This window comes from Bos javanicus, chromosome 5 (assembly GCF_032452875.1).
Source record: "Bos javanicus breed banteng chromosome 5, ARS-OSU_banteng_1.0, whole genome shotgun sequence".
NCBI classification, from domain to species: Eukaryota; Metazoa; Chordata; class Mammalia; order Artiodactyla; family Bovidae; genus Bos; species Bos javanicus.
This window is the reverse complement of record NC_083872.1, coordinates 82,904,487-82,922,024: the sequence shown is the minus strand read 5'-3', so window position 1 is coordinate 82,922,024 and position 17,538 is coordinate 82,904,487. Positions and strand designations below refer to the sequence as shown.

The following is a 17,538-nucleotide window of genomic DNA, read 5'->3' as shown; positions in this document are numbered from 1 at the left end:
TGAATTGTAAATTGTCTCCCAATAGGATGCATTACAGAGATCCTTTACTCATCTTTTAATTTCATGGCTGCAGTCACCATTCACAGTGATTTTGGAACCCAAGAAAATAAATATATGTATTAGATTCCACGTATAAGTGATATCATCTGATATTTGTCTTTCTCTGCCCGGCTTACTTCACTTAGAATGATAATCTCTAGGTTCATCCATATTGCTACAAATGGGATTATTTCATTCTTCTTTGTGGATGAGTAATATTGTATTATCTATTCCTTTATCTAAATTCATCTGTCACTGGACATCTAGGCTGCTTCCATATCTTGGCTATTGGAAATAGTGCTACCATAGGTGCATGTATCCTTTTGACTTATGATTTTCTCCAGATATTCTTTGAAACTCTGCATTCAGATGGATATGTCTTTCCTTTTCTCCTTTGCCTTTCATTTCTCTTCTTTTCTCAGCTATTTGTAAGACCTCCTCAGACAACCATTTTGCCTTTTAGCATTTCTTTTTCTGGGGGATGGTTTTGATCACCACTTCCTGTACAATGTCACGAACCTCCGTCCATAGTTCTTCAGGCACTCTGTCTATCAGATGGAATCCCTTGAATGTATTTGTCACTTCCACAGTGTAATCGCAAGGGATTTGATTAAGGTCATCATAAAGGATTCGATTTCTCCAGATATGTTCCCAGAAGTGGGATTGCAGGCTCATATGGTAACTCCATTTTTAGTTTTTTAAGGAATATCCTTGGACTTAATGAGTAGCTCAAACAATAAAGAATCTGCCTGCGTTTCAGGAGACCTGGGTTTGATCCCTGGGTCAGGAAGATCCCCTGGAAAAGGGCATGGCAACCCACTCCAGTATTCTTACCTGGAGAATCCCATGGCTAGAGGAGCCTGGGAGGCTATGGTCCATGGGGTCTCAAACAATTCACAGTGCCACCAACACTGTAAGGAGGGCTCCGTTCTCTCCACACCCTCTCCAGTATTTGTTACTTGCAGACTTTTTGATGATGGCCATTCTGATTGGTATGAGGTGATACCACTTTTCTGTTTATGTCCCATTTGTTTATTTTTGCTTTTATTTTATTTTTTGCCTTAGGCAGATCACAAAAAAATATTGCTGCAATTTATGTCAAAGTGTGTTCTGCCTATGTTCTCTTCTAACAATTTACCATTTTGAGTTTATTTTTGTTATGGTGTAAGGAAATGTTCTAATCTCATTGTTTTACGTGTGATTGTCCAGATTTTCCAGCACCACTTATTGAAGGGACTGTCTTTTCTCCATTGTATATTCCTGTCTTCTTTTGTTAAAGACTAATTAACCATAGATGTGTGGGTTTATTTCTGGGCTCTCTATTCTGTTCCATTGATCTATGTGCTAGTACCATGCTGTTTCAATTATTGTAGTCTTGATGTATAGTCTAAAGTCTGTAAGGGTGATACCTTCAGCTTTTTTCTCAGGATTGTTCTGGTAATTTAGGGTCTTTTTGTGGTTCCATATAAATTTTATTATTATTTGTTTTATTTCTATGAAAAATGTCCTGGGTATTTTTAATAGAGATTGCATTAAATCTGCAGACTGTTTTGGGTAGTATGATCATTTTAATAATATTAATTCTTCCAATCCAAGAGCATAGAATATCATTCCATTTCTTGTATCATCTTCAATTTCCTTCATTAATTTTTTTATACTTTTCAGAGTATAGGTCTTTATTCTCTTTGGTTATTTATTCCTAGGTGTTTTATTCCTTTTGAAGCAATTTTAAATGAGCCTTTTTTTAACTTTCTCAAAAAATATGGAACACTTCATGAATTTGCATGTCATCCTTGTTCAGGGGCCATGTTAATCTCTGTATCATTCAAATATTAGTATATATGCTATTGAAATGAGCACTAATTTACTCTTAATTCAGTCTGAACCTCTCTCAGTCTTTGAAATTCAGTCATCTAGCTGACATGAATGGAGAAACTTGATGCTGGAGTTTGTCATGGAAAGAGTTTATGCTTTCATTTAGTTCAAAGCAAATGCATGGCTAAGATTCCTTTTATTATTGATATGCAAATCTCCCCCATAGATTCCCCAGGTTACTGGCTACAGAGGAAGGTGCTTTCCAATCTGTGGAGTGGGTATTTCCTATTCTGAGGCTTATTCAACCCTCAAAGGAAGTCCAGAATTCATCTTTTTGTCTACTTCTCTTTTGAATACTTTTTGGGCTTGGGGATAGCCAGCCAACTCTACAATCCATAGAAGGAAGAGTCCTCAAAGAATATCCTAAGCTGGACTTTACTTTCAAGGACTCTGCAATAAGGGAAAAAAGAAAAAGAAACAAAAGAAATAGAAGTGGGACTTCCCTGGTGGTCCAGTGGCTCAGACTCTGAGCTCCCAATGCAGGACAATCGGGTCTGATCCCTTGTCAGGGAACTAGATCCCACATGCTACAACTAAGAGTCCGCATGCTGCAACTGAAAGATGTCACAGGACAGAAGATCCTGAGTGCTGTAACTAGACCTGGTACAGCAAAATAAATACATAAAAATAAATATACAGAAAAAAGAAAAAGAAGGGGATAGAAGGTGTGAAGGGATAGAGTTAGATGTGTGGAGTATAGATAATAATGAGACAGTCAAAAAGTGGAAAGAGACAGATACCCATTACAAAAAAAAAAAAAAACAAACCAAACAAAAAACTCCTCTTCTAAATTAGAAGAGGAGTCTTAAAGAGGAGAAAGAAAAGGGAAAATGAGATGTGGGAGCCATGAACTTAGTGAACACATAAATTGAAGGTAAAACTCTATAAATACTGTTATCTGCTTCTTTGTGGGGTCCTTGTCAGTGGACTCCAGGAAAATGTTCCTACTATTAGTCAGTGAACAATGATGCTATCACTTGTTGGCCTGGGATAGAATAAGTCTAGTTAGATAATAAAATTATTCACTCCATAAGATTTATCACATAGTCTACACGTGCAGGCTATATGAAGGGTATAATGCCTTCATTATTATAGACTATTTCTTACAAACTTCAAGTCAGGGCATAAAGGTTTAAGAAAATATTTTTTTAAATTTATGATTGTATTTCTTTATGTTCATTTATTTACATGGAAAATCCTTTAATTACAGAAAAATAAATCACATGCAGTCACATAATTAACAAATAATTATTAATAAATTTAGCTCTGTGCTGAAAAAAGGACAAACATATGACTTCTTGAGGAAGAAATCTTTTCCTTTTATTCTCTGAAAGCAAACCAGAAGGTCTCTACTTTGCATAATCTTACATTTGTCTTTTATAAGACAAAGATTTAAAGGACAATTTCAGGAAATGGACAAAGAGTTAAGAGGAGCAAAATAAGGTCAACTGTTTTTTTAATTAACAAAATAGGCTTTTTAGCTAGACTGCCAAAGCTGCCATGTCTAACCATCAAAGCCCCCTAAAACACTTGGAAATGAGGATTTTGCACTGGCTTCCCATTTTCAGTCCCTGGCACTGCTATATATAGTGCCGATTTCGGATGCCAGGTCAGTGAACAGACTTTCCTATTTCCTGCTTTTGTTTGCATCTCTCACAAACAGAATGTATTTCTATAACCACTTAGCATCCACTATGTGTTAGGAGACAGGGACAACAGAGGATGAGATGGTTGGATGGCATCATCGATTCAATGGACATGAGTTTGAGCAAGCTCCAGAAGATGGTGAAGGACAGAGAAGCCTGGCATGCTGCAGTCCATGGGCTCGCAAAGAGTTGGACAGGACTGAGTGACTGAACAACAACAAATGTGCTAGGATATTATATATATAATTCTTTCCCTTCAGTGAGCTCACACACTAGGAGGGACTCAGGCAAGAACAAGGGTGTGTACAAAAAATCCACCCTAGAAGGAGCAGATGTGCTAATGAAGTATACAGGAGGGAGAGCTTAAGACTGGGGATATGACAACTGAGTTTTGAAAGATGGTCTAGATAGAAGAAAAGCATTTCAGAAAGAAGGCATAGCACATGCAAAGATAAAGGAGTCAAAGAGAAACAGTGTTGTGAGAGAGGAAGGGTGCAGGAAAAGGCATGACCGGCAAGCAGGCAGGCAGGATGCTGAGGCCAGGATAGAGCAGGATGCAGGCAGGAAGCCAGGACACCAATAGGAGGCAGGAACTGATGAGGACTTGAGATAGGGCCCCGACTGGGATGCCATGAGCAGAGATGCAAGGACACTGACTGAAAAGATAAGCAGTATTAGTGGATACTATACTAAGCGGATATGAAATGGGTAACGAGGAGGGAAAAGAATGTCTCCCATGACAATTCAAGGACTTCTTCCAGTCTTCAGACAGAGACATTTGGATGAATGGGGGGCCATATACAACAGTGGGGAACTAGACTAGTTGAGGGGAAATATGATGAGTTCCATTTTTCACTTTCCGAGGAATATGAGCTCTTCCAAAAGCTGCACATAATGGAAAGTAATGTCTTTAGCTTCCCTTGTGGCTCAGATGGTAAAGAATCTGCCTGCAAAGCGGGAGACCTGGGTTTGATCCCTGTATTGGGAAGATCCCCTGGAGAAGGGAAAGGCTACCCACTCCAGTATTCTGGCCTGGAGAATTCAATGGACCGTGTAGTCTTCAGGGTCACAAAGAGTCAAACACGACTGAGCAACTTTCACTTTCAGTGCCCTTGGTTTGGTCGCTAAGTCGTGTCCGACTCCTGTGACCCCATGAATTGTAGCCAACAAGGTTCCTCTCTCCATGGGATTTTCCAAGCAAGAATACTGGAGTGGATTGCCGTTTCCTTCTCCAGGGGATCTTCACAACCCAGGGATCAAACCTGGGTTTCCTGGATTGCAGGCAGATTCTTTACCAACTGAGCTATGAGGGAAACCCTTAGGCTGTGTATTTTATGCAACATTTAGTCTGTTATTTTAAACACACACACATTTCTTTATGTGTTTAGTCCTGTAGGTTTTATTTAGTCCTATAGATTTTATTTACTTATTTTTAAAGTCCTTATTGAATGTGTTACAATATTGCCCCTGTTTTATGCTTTGGGTTTTTTTTGGCCATGAGGCCTGTGGGATCCTAACTCCCTGACCAGGGATTGAACTCATACTCTCTGCATTAGAAGGGAAAGTCCTAACCACAGGATCATCAGGGAAGTCCTAGTCCTGTAGATTTTTTTAAAAAACTCTTTTTATTTCTATTTCTTGCCTTTTGACTCTTTTGTGATATATTAACCACTACAGTAAAATGACTGATGAAGATATGAAATGTCATCAGAGATTATTGGACATAGAACTCTAGAGATGGTCTGGCTCAATTTTCTTGCTAGCCTAGGAAGCTGAGCTTTATGGTGGTTAAGTGACTTGTTCAACACTCACAGCAGTAGAACAAGCCTTAGACTCCTGTTCTCTGCTTCCCAATGTGGTTGTCTTTCTCTACATCACAGTGTTTCTGCTGCTTTTAAATATCCTGGCCAAAGATTTAGTGGAAAGAAATTGAAATTGTGGATGCCTTTTATTTACAAAGCGGTAGCTAAGAGATAGTGGAGTCACATCATACTTTGAAAATCTAGCCTTGGTTTCTTCATCTGTAAATGTAATAATCCTTCATCTCTGGTGAGGCGCCACTGGGTTGTGAAAGCACCAGAGGTAGGAACTAGGTATTCCTTAATCTGAACCCAAGTCCTAGGTACAATGAAAAGAGCCATGGTTTGGGAATCAGAAAACCTAGTTCAAATTCTAGTCCATATACTTACCAGCCATATGGGTTGATTTCTTGTGGTAGCTATAACAAATTAGACTTTGTGGTTTAAAGCCACACACAAAAAAATGTACTCTGTCATAGTTTTGGAGGCCAACAATCCAAAATCAAGGGGTCAGCGAGACCACACTTCCTCTGAGGGCTTTTGGGGAGAATTTTTCCATTCCTTTTCCAGATTTTGGTGACTCTGGGCATTCCTTAGTTTGTGGCTGTAAAAACTACAATGTGCCTCCATCTCCACATGAGTTTCTCTGTCTATGTCTTCTCCTCTTCTGTTTCTAATTAGGATACTCATCATAGGATTTAGGATCCACCCAGGTCATCCAAGGTAATCTCATCTCAAGATCATTATTAAATTCATTACATCTGCAAAGACCCTTTTTTCCAAACAAGGTCACATTCTCAGGGGGCCTAGTATTAGGACATGGACATATCTTTCGGGGGGTCATCACTTAACTCACTGCATCATGTGACCTTGGCCAAATCACTAAATATGAATGAATGGCCTAGGGAGTTTCAGTACCTACATTTATCCATGTCAGGGCTGTCATTTAAAGGATGATGTGCTGAAAAGCAATTTGTAGAGGTAGGTGAATGCTGTTCCTACTGACTTGGCCAATGATCTGTACAGGTATATCAACAAGAGGTTGATCTGTTCTTCGTACTCTCCACGTTCCTGCCCCAGCCTTCCTCTGTCACAGAGCAGAGGGCATGTCAGCCTATCTCACAAACGCATCCGAGGACTCCAGCCTCGGAAAGGGTAATGAGGGCATGGGTACCATAGAAGGGCCACCACCTCTTGTGATAACCCTTCTGTTCTGCTTTGGTCCTTCATGATCTTTATCAGGATAAGTTGGAGCTGAAGGCTGGGCATGGCCAGGACCTGCAGAATGAACAGGATGAGCAAGAAAGAGATCACATTCAACATGAAGATCCCCAAGCATCCACATCTTTGCAGTTTTCAGAGGAGAACATCCTTGAACAGTAAGCCTTGGCGAATGCAAGAGGGAACACTGAGTAGTGTTTTGTGGAGGGGAGAATGAAACTTAGCAGAGAGCTTATGGAAAGCTTAGAAGATTTTAAATCAGTACATGTCTTGAACCACAAAGCAATCACATGCACAAGTAACTACCTACCTATTCCAGCAAGAAAGATGAAGCGGGACATAGGGAGACCATGGGGTTCTCTTTCCATGCTTTTCTTTGGACCCTGGACTTATTACACATCTCATCACTCTTAGTTAATTTTCTAGAGATGAAAAATATTGTAATTATAATTAAAAATGTATGGTTGAATCCTTATGGACCCTTTCCCTATGTATTAATATAACTTCTTCTGCTTCACCCAGATGTAACCACCATCCTGAAATCAACACCTAACATAACTTCTCCTTCACCAAGATGCAACCACCTTCCTGAAATCAACACTTAACATTCATTCCATGCAGGAAAATTAAAAATATATCTACATTGTTTACTGAATATAAAATATACTTTATTTTCTCCAGCCTTAAAAAAGTCTGTTAAAATGGATATTAAATAAATGTCCAAACTCCTTTCTTAAAGCCTAAGTGCCTATCTGGCCTATTTTGGTGACAGAAAATGAATAAGCAGACCTATTTGCCACCCATAGAAAGGGGGTTTCAGGCTTTGTGAGATGTTTCCCATTTTCTACCTTAAAACTGATCATAATCATATCTTTCTAGGAGTCAGGAGAACATGTTCTTCCAGCTTAACCACTGGAATACACGGATGGGTCTACAAGTGAAAGAACTTGGAGCTGATCACATAGGCTGGATGGAGAAAATTAAAAATATTATACAAAAAATAAGCCTAACAGAAAACACAGTGAAGAGGTAATTGTAGGGTGTTGGGGTGGGTCAGAAAATAATGAAAAGTCTCATAGCTTCAGAAATTTATGAAACTACAGGTTTAAGGTGGGTAAAATCTTTAGGATAAGAAGTATATGTGCTAAGTCACTTCAGTCGTGTCTGACTCTTTGCAACCCTATGGACTGTAGCTCACCAGGCTCCTCTGTCCATGGGATTCTCCAGGCAAGAATCCTGGAGTGGGTTGCCATTTACTTCTCCAGGGCATCTTCCCAACCCAGGGACTGAACCTGTATCTCTTATGTCTCCTGCATTGACAGGTGTATTCTTTACCACTAGTGCCATCTGGGAAGACCTGGGAAGCATAAAGCCTTAGAATTAAAAGTCATGCCACAGAATCTTGAAGCCTACATCAAAGTTATCTGCATCTTTGCTCTCTCTACTCTCAAGGGAAAGACTGCCCTCAGAGATTCTCTCCTTGAAGCCACATTAACAGTTATCAAAAGGACATACTGAGGTTTCCAGTGATCCTTGAGTTTTATCCAGTATTGTCCAAAGGAATCCAACCAGTATGACATGAAAAAACTGTTAAAGTGTGCTTGAAAATGCATATCTGATTCAGGTTAAAAGTTTCAAGATGAAACAGAAATGACAAAGTTGTTATTTATGCAGTCACTGGCATAGAGACTGGGCTTTGGAGTCAGAGGAACCCAGGTTTGAATCTTGATATTGACCTTTCTTGGACAGGTTAATAAACTGTTTCTTTAAGCCATTTAATACAGTGCCTGACATACAATAGCAATTAATAAATGGAAGCTATTTTAAAAAATAAATCCCTCTGGCCTTCTGAATCTTCCTACCACATTCCAAACTCTTTCTTACTGCAGGGCTACTCTTCTACATGTTTCTTTGCCTTTCAGTTAAACATCTTTATATTCAGTTAAACATCACCATACCTTTAGCTAAACATCTCTGTATCAGTTTTCTGACTATCCTATTCAAGGTACCCCCCTTTTTCTTCCAGAGCATGAATAATATTTGGATTTTAAAAGATTCTGTGTTTTTATTAATTCAAACTCAGCACATTAAAGTTTCTTTCCATGGGAATTCCCTGCTGCTTCAGTGGCTAGGACTCCACGCTTTCACTGCAGAGGGCATGGGTTCAATCCCTAGTCAGAAAATGAAGATCTCACAAACTGTGTGGTATGGCCAAAAACTTTTTTTTTCCATTTTTAAAACTAAGTTATAATTTACATAATGTAAAATTGTATCTTTTATTGTACAGTTCTGCAAGTTTTGAAAAATGCATACTATTGTTTATCCAGCACAGTGAAGATAAAGAACACTTTGATCACTCCCCACATCCCTCATACTCTTTTATAGTTAACACCTCTCCCCAGGCTGCTAGTGTCCACTCATCTACGCTCTGTCTGTACAGCTCTGCCTATTCTAGAATGTCACAGAAGTGGAATTACATAGCATGCAGCCTTTTGAGTCAACCATCTTTCCTTAGCATAAAGAATATAATTTGAGATTTATCCATGTTGTACACATCAATAATTTGTTCCTTTTTGTTGCTGAACAGTATTCCCTTATATAAATATGCTACAATTGATTCTTTCACTAACTGAGACATATTTAGATTTTTTTTTAGCAATCATTAATAAAGACACTGTAAACATTCACTTGGGTCTACCCTGGTGGCTCCGTAGTGAAGAATCTGCCTGCCAATGCAGGAGATGTGGCTTCAATCTCTGGGTAGGGAGATCCCCTTTAGATGGAACTGGCAACCCACTCCAGAAGCTTGCCTGGGTAATCCCAGGGACAGAGGAGCCTGTCCTCTAGTGGGCTAAGGTTTATGGGATCTCAAAAGAGTTGGACGTGACTTAGCGACTAAAACAGCAACAATACCACACTACCATGATTACTGTAGCTTTATATTAAGTCTTTAAATTAGGTAATGAGTGTATTCAGTTTTGTTCTAATTTTTTTCTAAGTCAAATACTACTTTTTATTAGACTTTATTCCTTTTCTTTTTTAAACTGAAATTGTATTTTATGTTGGAGTAGAGTTGATTAACAACGTTGTGTTAGTTTCAGTTCAGTTCACTTCAGTCACTCAGTCGTGTCGGACTCCTTAAGACCGAATGGACTGCAGCACGCCAGGCTTCCCTGTCCATCATCAACTCCCACAGCTTGCTCAAACTCATGTCCATCGAGTCACTGATGCCATCCAACAATCTTATCCTCTGTTGTCCCCTTCTCCTCCTGCCTTCAATCTTCCTCAGCATCGGGGTCTTTACCAGGAGTCAGTTCTTCCCATCAGGTGGCCAAAGTATTGGACATTCAGCTTCAGCATCAGTCCTACCAATGACTATTTAGGACTGATTTCCTTTAGGATTGACTGGTTGGATCTCCTTGCAGTCCTAGGGACTCTCAAGAGTCTTCTCCAACACCACAGTTCAAAAGCATCAATTCTTCGGGGCTCAGCTTTCTTTAGAGTCCAACTCTCACATCCATACATGACTACAGGAAAAACCATAGCTTTGACTAGACAGACCTTTGTCAGCAAAGTAATGTCTCTGCTTTTTAATATGCTGTCTACTTTGGTCATATATTTTCTTCCAAGGAGCAAGCGTTTTTTAATGTCATGCCTACAGTCACCACCTGCAATGATTTTGAGTCCAAGAAAATAAAGTCTGTCATTGTTTCCTCATGTATTTGCCAGGAAATGATGGGACCAGATGCCATGATCTTCGTTTTTTGAATGTTGAGGTTTAAGCCATTTTTTTCACTCTCCTCTTTCACTTTCATCAAGAAGCTCTTTAGTTCCTCTTCACTTTCTGCCATAAGGGTGGTATCAACTGCATATCTGAGGTTAGTGATATTTCTCCTGGCAATCTTGATTCCAGTTTGTGCTTCATCCAGCCTGGCATTTTGCATGATGTACTCTGCATTTAGGTTAAATAAGCAAGGTGGCAATATACAGCCTGGACGTACTCCTTTCCCAATTTGGAACCAGTTCATTGCTCTGGGTCCGGTTCTAACTGTTGCTTCTTGACCTGTATACAGATTTCTCAAGAGGCAGGTAAGGTGGTCTGATATTCCTGTCTCTTGTAGAATTTTCCACAGTTTGTTATGATCCACACAGTCAAAGGCTTTGGCATAATCGGTAAAGCAGAAGTACATGGTTTTCTTGAACTCTCTTGCTTTTTTGATGATCCAACGGATGTGGGCAATTTGATCTCTGGTTGCTCTGCCTTTTCTAAATCCAGCTTGAACATCTGGAAGGTTACAGTTCACATACTGTTGAAGCCTGGCTTGGTAACTTTTAAGTACAACTTTGCTAGCATGTGAAATGAGTGTAATTGTGTGGTAGTTTGAACATTCTTTGACATTGCCCTTCTTTGGGATTGGAATGAAAACTGACCTTTTCCAGTCCTGTGGCCACTGCTGAGTTTTCCAAATTTTCTGGCATATTGAGTGCAGCACTTTCACAGCATCATCTTTCAGGATTTGAACTAGCTCAACTAGAATTCTATCACCTCCACTAGCTTTGTTCGTAGTGATACTTCCTAAAGCCCACTTGACTTCACATTTTAGGATGTCTGGCTCTAGGTGAATGATCACACCATTGTGGTTATCTGGGTCATGAAGATCTTTTTTGTGTTGTTCTTCTGTGTATTCTTGCCGCTTCTTAATATCTTCTGCTTCTATTAGGTCTACACCATTTAGTGTACCCATCTTTGTATGAAATGTCCCCTTGGTATCTCTAGTTTTCTTGAAGAGATCTCTAGTCTTTCCCATTCAATTGTTTTCCTCTATCTTTTGCATTGATCACTGAGGAAGGCTTTTGTATCTCTCCTTGCCTTTATTTGGAACTATGCATTCAGATGAGCATTATCTTTCCTTTTCTCCTTTGCCTTTTGTTTCTCTTCTTTTCTCCGCTATTTGGAAGGCCTTGTCAGACAACCATTTTTCCTTTTTGCATTTCCTTTTCTTGGGTATGGTCTTGATCACTGCCTCCTGTACAGTGTCATGAACCTCTATCCATAGTTCTTCAGGCACTCTATCAGACCTAATCCCTTGAATCTATTTGTCACTTCCTCTGTATAATCATCAGGAATTTGATTTAGGTCATACCTTAAAGGTGTACTGGTTTTCCCTACTTTCTTCAGTTTAAGTCTAAATTTGTCAATAAGGAGTTCAAGATCTGATCCACAGATCTTGTTTGCCGACTGTATAGAGCTTTTCCATCTTTGGCTGCAAAGAATATAATCAATCTGATTTCAGTATTGACCATCTGGTGATGTCCGTGTGTAGAGTCTTCTCTTGTGTTTTTGCCATGACCAGTGCATTTTCTTGGCAAAACTCTGTTAGCCTTTGCCCTGCTTCATTTTGGACTCCAAGGCCAAACTTGACTGTTACTCCAAATATTTCTTGACTTCCTACATTTCCATTCCAGTCCCCTATGATGAACAGGATATCTTTTTTGAGTATTAGTTGTAGGTCTTCATAGAACTGTTCAACTTCAGTTTCTTCAGCATTAGTGGTTGGGGCATAGACTTGGATTATTGTGATATTGAATGGTTTGCCTTGGAAACAAACAGAGATCATTCTGTCATTTTTGAGACTGCTCCCAAACACTACATTTTGGACTCTTTTGTCAGCTATGGAGGCTACTCCATTTCTTCTAAGGAAATGGAGCATTAGTTAGTTATTAACTATTTGTTCTTAGTTAATAACTAACTATTGGCTAATTATTATTAGTTAGGAGTATTAGTGTGTGTCATGAGAAACGCTGGACTAGAAGAAACACAAGCTGGAATCAAGACTGCCGGGAGAAATATCAATCACCTCAGATATGCAGATGACACCACCCTTATGGCAGAAAGTGAAGAGGAACTCAAAAGCCTCTTGATGAAAGTGAAAGTGGAGAGTGAAAAAGTTGACTTAAAGCTCAACTTTCAGAAAATGAAGATCATGGCATCCGGTCCCATCACTTTATGGGAAATAGATAGGGAAACAGTGGAAACAGTGTCAGACTTTATTATTCTGGGCTCCAAAATCACTACAGATGATGATTGCAGCCATGAAATTAAAAGACGCTTACTCCTTGGAAGGAAAGTTATGACCAACCTAGATAGCATATTCAAAAGCAGAGACATTACTTTGCCAACAAAAGTTCGTCTAGTCAAGGCTATGGTTTTTCCTGTGGTCATGTATGGATGTGAGAGTTGGACTGTGAAGAAAGCTGAGCGCCGAAGAATTGATGCTTTTGAACTGTGGTGTTGGAGAAGACTCTTGAGTCCCTTGGACTGCAAGGAGATCCAACCAGTCCATTCTGAAGGAGATCAGCTCTGGGATTTCTTTGGAAGGACTGATGCTAAAGCGGAAACTCCAGTACTTTGGCCACCTCATGCGAAGAGTTGACTCATTGGAAAAGACTCTGATGCTGGGAGGGATTGGGGGCAGGAGGAGAAGGGGATGACAGAGGATGAGATGGCTGGATGGCATCACTGACTCAATGGACGTGAGTCTGAGTGAACTCCGGGAGTTGGTGATGGACAGGGAGGCCTGGCGTGCTGCGATTCATGGGGTCGCAAAGAGTTGGACGCGACTGAGGGACTGACCTGATCCGATCTGATTAGTGTGTGTTAGTTTCAGGTGTGCAGCAAAGTGATTTAGTTATACATATACATGTATCTAGGGGGCTACCTCAGTGGCTCAGTGGTAAAGACTCCACCTGCAATGCAGGAGGCATGGATTTGATCCCCGGGTTGGGAAGATCCCCTGGAGGTAGAAATGGCAGCCCACTCCAGTGCTCTTGCCAGGAGAATCCCATGGACAGAGGAAACTGGCCAGCTACAGCCCATAGGGTCGCAAAGAGTCGGACAGGACTAAAACAACTTGGTATGCAGGCACACATACATGTATCTATTCTTTTTCAAATTCTTTCCCCATTTACATTATTACAGAATATTGAGCAGAGTTCCCTGTTATAATAGGTCATTAATTTTTCTTTTAATTTTTCAAAATTGTTTTAGCTCTTCTACTTTTCTTGTCTGCTTTTCCATGTAGATTTTACAATCAACCTGTCAATCTTTCTGTGATTTTAATTGGAACTACCATTAATTCATAGATACATTTGGGAATAATTAATATTTTAGCAATAGCAACCCTCCTGATTCATGAATACAGTATTTCTCTCTATTTAGGTCTTTGATTTCTTCCATCAGGGTTCTGTAGTGTTCAGTGTACAGATATTTCACATATTTTTAGGTTTATATCTATTTCATGTTTTTGGTTCTGTTATAAATGGTACTTTAAAATTTTCAGCTTCTTATTGTTCAGTTTAGTTCAGTTTAGGTGCTCAGTTGTGTCCGACTCTTTGTGACCCCATGAATTGCAGCACACCAGCCCTCCCTATCTATCACCAACTCCTGGAGGTTACCCAAATATCATGTCCATCGAGTTGATGATGACATCAGCCATCTCATTCTCTATCGTCCCCTTCTCCTCCTGCCCCCAATCTCTCCCAGCATCAGGGTCTTTTCCAGTGAGTCGACTCTTTGCATGAGGTGGCCAAAGTACTGGAGTTTCAGCTTCAGCATCAGTCCTTCCAATGAACACCCAGGACTGATCTCCTTTAGGATGGACTGGTTGCATCTCCTTGCAGTTCAAGGGACTCTCAAGAGTCTTCTCCAACACCACAGTTCAAAAGCATCAATTCTTCAGTGCTCAGCTTTCTTCATAGTCCAATTCTCACATCCATACATGACCACTGGAAAAACCATAGCCTTGACTAGATGGACCTTTGTTGGCAAAGTAATGTCTCTGCTTTTTAATATGCTATCTATGTTGGTCATAACTTTCCTTTCACAGAGTAAGTGTCTTTTAATTTCATGGCTGCAATCACCATCTGCAGTGATTTTGGAGCCCCCCAAAATTATTGTTAATAGCTAGTATGTAGAAATACAGCTAACATTTTGTATATGACTTTCCATTGTGACCTTGCTAAGCTCATTTATTAATTTTAATAGTCTTTACATATTATTTGAAAATTTTCACATAGATAATTATGTCATCAGCCAAATAGAGACAGCTTTCTATCTTCCTTTCCAATCTGTGTTCCTTTCACTTTCTTTTGTTGCCTTATTATATTGGCTAGAACTTCTAGTGTGATGTTGAATAGGAGGAGTGACAGCAGATAGCAGACATACTTACTTAGTTCTCAGTCTTACAGGAAGAACAAGAGCATTAAGTGTGATATTATCTGGGCTTTTGTTTGTTTTTAAATTGCTCTTCTCAGATTGAGAAGATTTCTTCTATTCCAGGTTTACTGAGTTGTTTTTTAAATCAGGAGTGATACTGAATTTTTTAAATAGCTTTTGCTGCAGCTGTGAATGATCATGTTTTTTGTTCGTTTATAAATCTCTTGATATGGTGAATTATAATGATTGATTTTTGAATGCTGAACCAGCCTTGAATTCCCAGAATAAATACCATCTGGTCATATTATCCTTTTTATTTGTTGTTAGATTCAGCTTACTAAAATGGATCTTTAACGTGTATGTTAATGAGAGGCTTTTTAGTTCCTCTTCACTTTCTGCTATAAGGGTGGTGTCATCTGCATATCTGAGGTTATTTATATTTCTCCCCGTAATCTTGATTCCAGCTTGTGCTTCTTCCAGCCCAACATTTCCCATGATGTACTCTGCATAGAAGTTAAATAAGCAGGGTGACAATATACAGCCTTGACGTACTCCTTTTCCTATTTGGAACCAGTCTGTTGTTCCATGTCCAGTTCTAACTGTTGCTTCCTGGCCTGCATATAGGTTTCTCAAGAGGCAGGTCAGGTGGTCTGGTATTCCCATCTCTTTCAGAATTTTCCACAGTTTATTGTGATCCACATAGACAAAGGCTTTGGCATAGTCAATATAAAAAAAAAAAAACTTATATTTAGTATCAAAGAAAAAATTGGGATGTTTTTGTACAGTTCTCTATTTTCTGGATGAGTTTGTGTAAAACTGGCATAATTTCTTTCTTAACTGTTTGGTTGAATTCACCAGTGAAGCCATATTGCCTGGAGATTTCACTATGGCAAGATTTTAACTACAAATTTAATTTTTTTAAATGATATAGTATAGGATCAAAGGGCTGCACAGCCTACCTAGCTCTGGAGTATATTTCAGTAGTAGAATGTATCTTTTAAAGAACATTCCCTTTTCATATAAATTAATTTATTGGCTTAAAATTATTAATAATATTTTCTTGTTATATTTTTTATTTTGAAATAATTGCAAATTCATGGGAATTTTCAAAGAAATATATAGCATAACCCCATGCACCCTTCCCTCAACCTTCCGAATGGTAGTATCCTGCCCAACTCAAAAGCAATGAGTTGGTACTTTACCAATGATACTAATGGTATCCTTAAAACCAAGAAATGGATATTTGTATTAATATTAATGACAGAGCTCATTCAGACCTTACCAGTTATAAGTGCATTTTACATTTCTGCTTCTATATCCAGTTAGGACTACACTTCTTTACAATTATCTAGATAACTTAGAATGTTTTTTACTTTCTTGAATTGCATTTATGACTTCCCATTCCAACACAATTACCACCCAAGAGTCCCCCTTATATAGGAATAGGATTTCATTTTTGAAAAGTCAGGAACGATCTTTCAAGATCAAAAAAGATTATCCATTGGAGATTTTTCTTAAGCCACAGGACTAAGTCCCTCTCTTGGTCTGTTTGCAGCTTATTAAGTGAGGTTGTATCCCTGGAGGGCCAAATTGAAAAGCTGGAATCACACCAGGACCTTGACTCTGATCAGGGGGTAAACATGGAGGTAAGCTGAAGGCTTGGGGAAAAATGGCGAGGTTGTGGGGACTCTGTAACCTCTTCCCACCCCATCTGTTGTTTAACATGTCATAAGAAGAATTATTTCAAATCCTGAAAGATGATGCTGTGAAAGTGCTGCACTCAATATGCCAGCAAATTTGGAAAACTCAGCAGTGCCCACGGGACTGGAAAAGGTCAGTTTTCATTCCAACCCCAAAGAAAGGCAATGCCAAAGAATGCTCAAACTACCGCACAACTGCACTCATCTCACACGCTAATAAAGTAATGCTCAAATTTTTCCAAGCCAGGCTTCAGCAATACATGAACCGTGAACTTCCAGATGTTCAAGCTGGTTTTAGAAAAGGCAGAGGAAACAGAGATCAAATTGCCAACATCCGCTGGATCATCAAAAGAGCAAGAGAGTTCCAGAAAAACATCTATTTTTGCTTTATTGACTATGCCAAAGCCTTTGACTGTGTGGATCACAATAAACTGTGAGAAATTCTGAAAGAGATGGGAATACCAGACCACCTGACCTGCCTCTTGAGAAACCTATATGCAGATCAGGAAGCAACAGTTAGAACTGGACAGGGAACAACAGACTGGTTCCAAATAGGAAAAGGAGTACATCAAGGCTATATATTGTCACCCTGCTTATTTAACTTCTATGCAGAGTACATCATGGGAAATGTTGGGCTGGAAGAAGCACAAGCTGGAATCAAGATTGCGGGGAGAATTATCAATAACCTCAGATATGCAGATGACACCACCCTTATAGCAGAAAGTGAAGAGGAACTAAAAAGCCTCCTGATGAAAGTGAAAGAGGAGAGTGAAAAAGTTGGCTTAAAGCTCAACGTTCAGAAAACTTAGATCATGGCATCCGGTCCCATCACTTCATGGGAAATAGATGGGGAAATAGTGGAAACAGTGGCTGACTTTATTTTGGGGAGCTCCAAAATCACTGCAGATGGTGACTGCAGCCATGAAATTAAAAGACGCTTACTCCTTGAAAGGAAAGTCATGACCAACCTAGATAGCATATTGAAAAGCAGAGACATTACGTTGCCAATAAAGGTCCATCTAGTCAAGGCTATGGTTTTTCCA

At 39.4% G+C, this 17,538-nt stretch overlaps 1 protein-coding gene and 1 non-coding gene across 3 annotated transcripts in view; one reads left to right on the top strand and one right to left on the bottom strand.

Moving 5' to 3' along the window:
* SMCO2 (single-pass membrane protein with coiled-coil domains 2) overlaps positions 1 to 17,538 on the top strand; it is a 40,542-nt gene that overhangs the window by 8,857 nt on the left and 14,147 nt on the right. For both annotated transcript variants that reach the window (XM_061417559.1, XM_061417560.1), the window contains exons 3-5: positions 6,602 to 6,738; positions 7,460 to 7,609; positions 16,351 to 16,441. In XM_061417559.1, the coding sequence (XP_061273543.1) occupies positions 6,602 to 6,738; positions 7,460 to 7,609; positions 16,351 to 16,441 (378 nt within the window). The remainder of the gene's footprint in view (positions 1 to 6,601; positions 6,739 to 7,459; positions 7,610 to 16,350; positions 16,442 to 17,538) is intronic.
* Positions 1,796 to 1,899, bottom strand: LOC133249054 (U6 spliceosomal RNA). Its single transcript, XR_009736860.1, has one exon. It is a non-coding gene; the product is annotated as a U6 spliceosomal RNA (small nuclear RNA).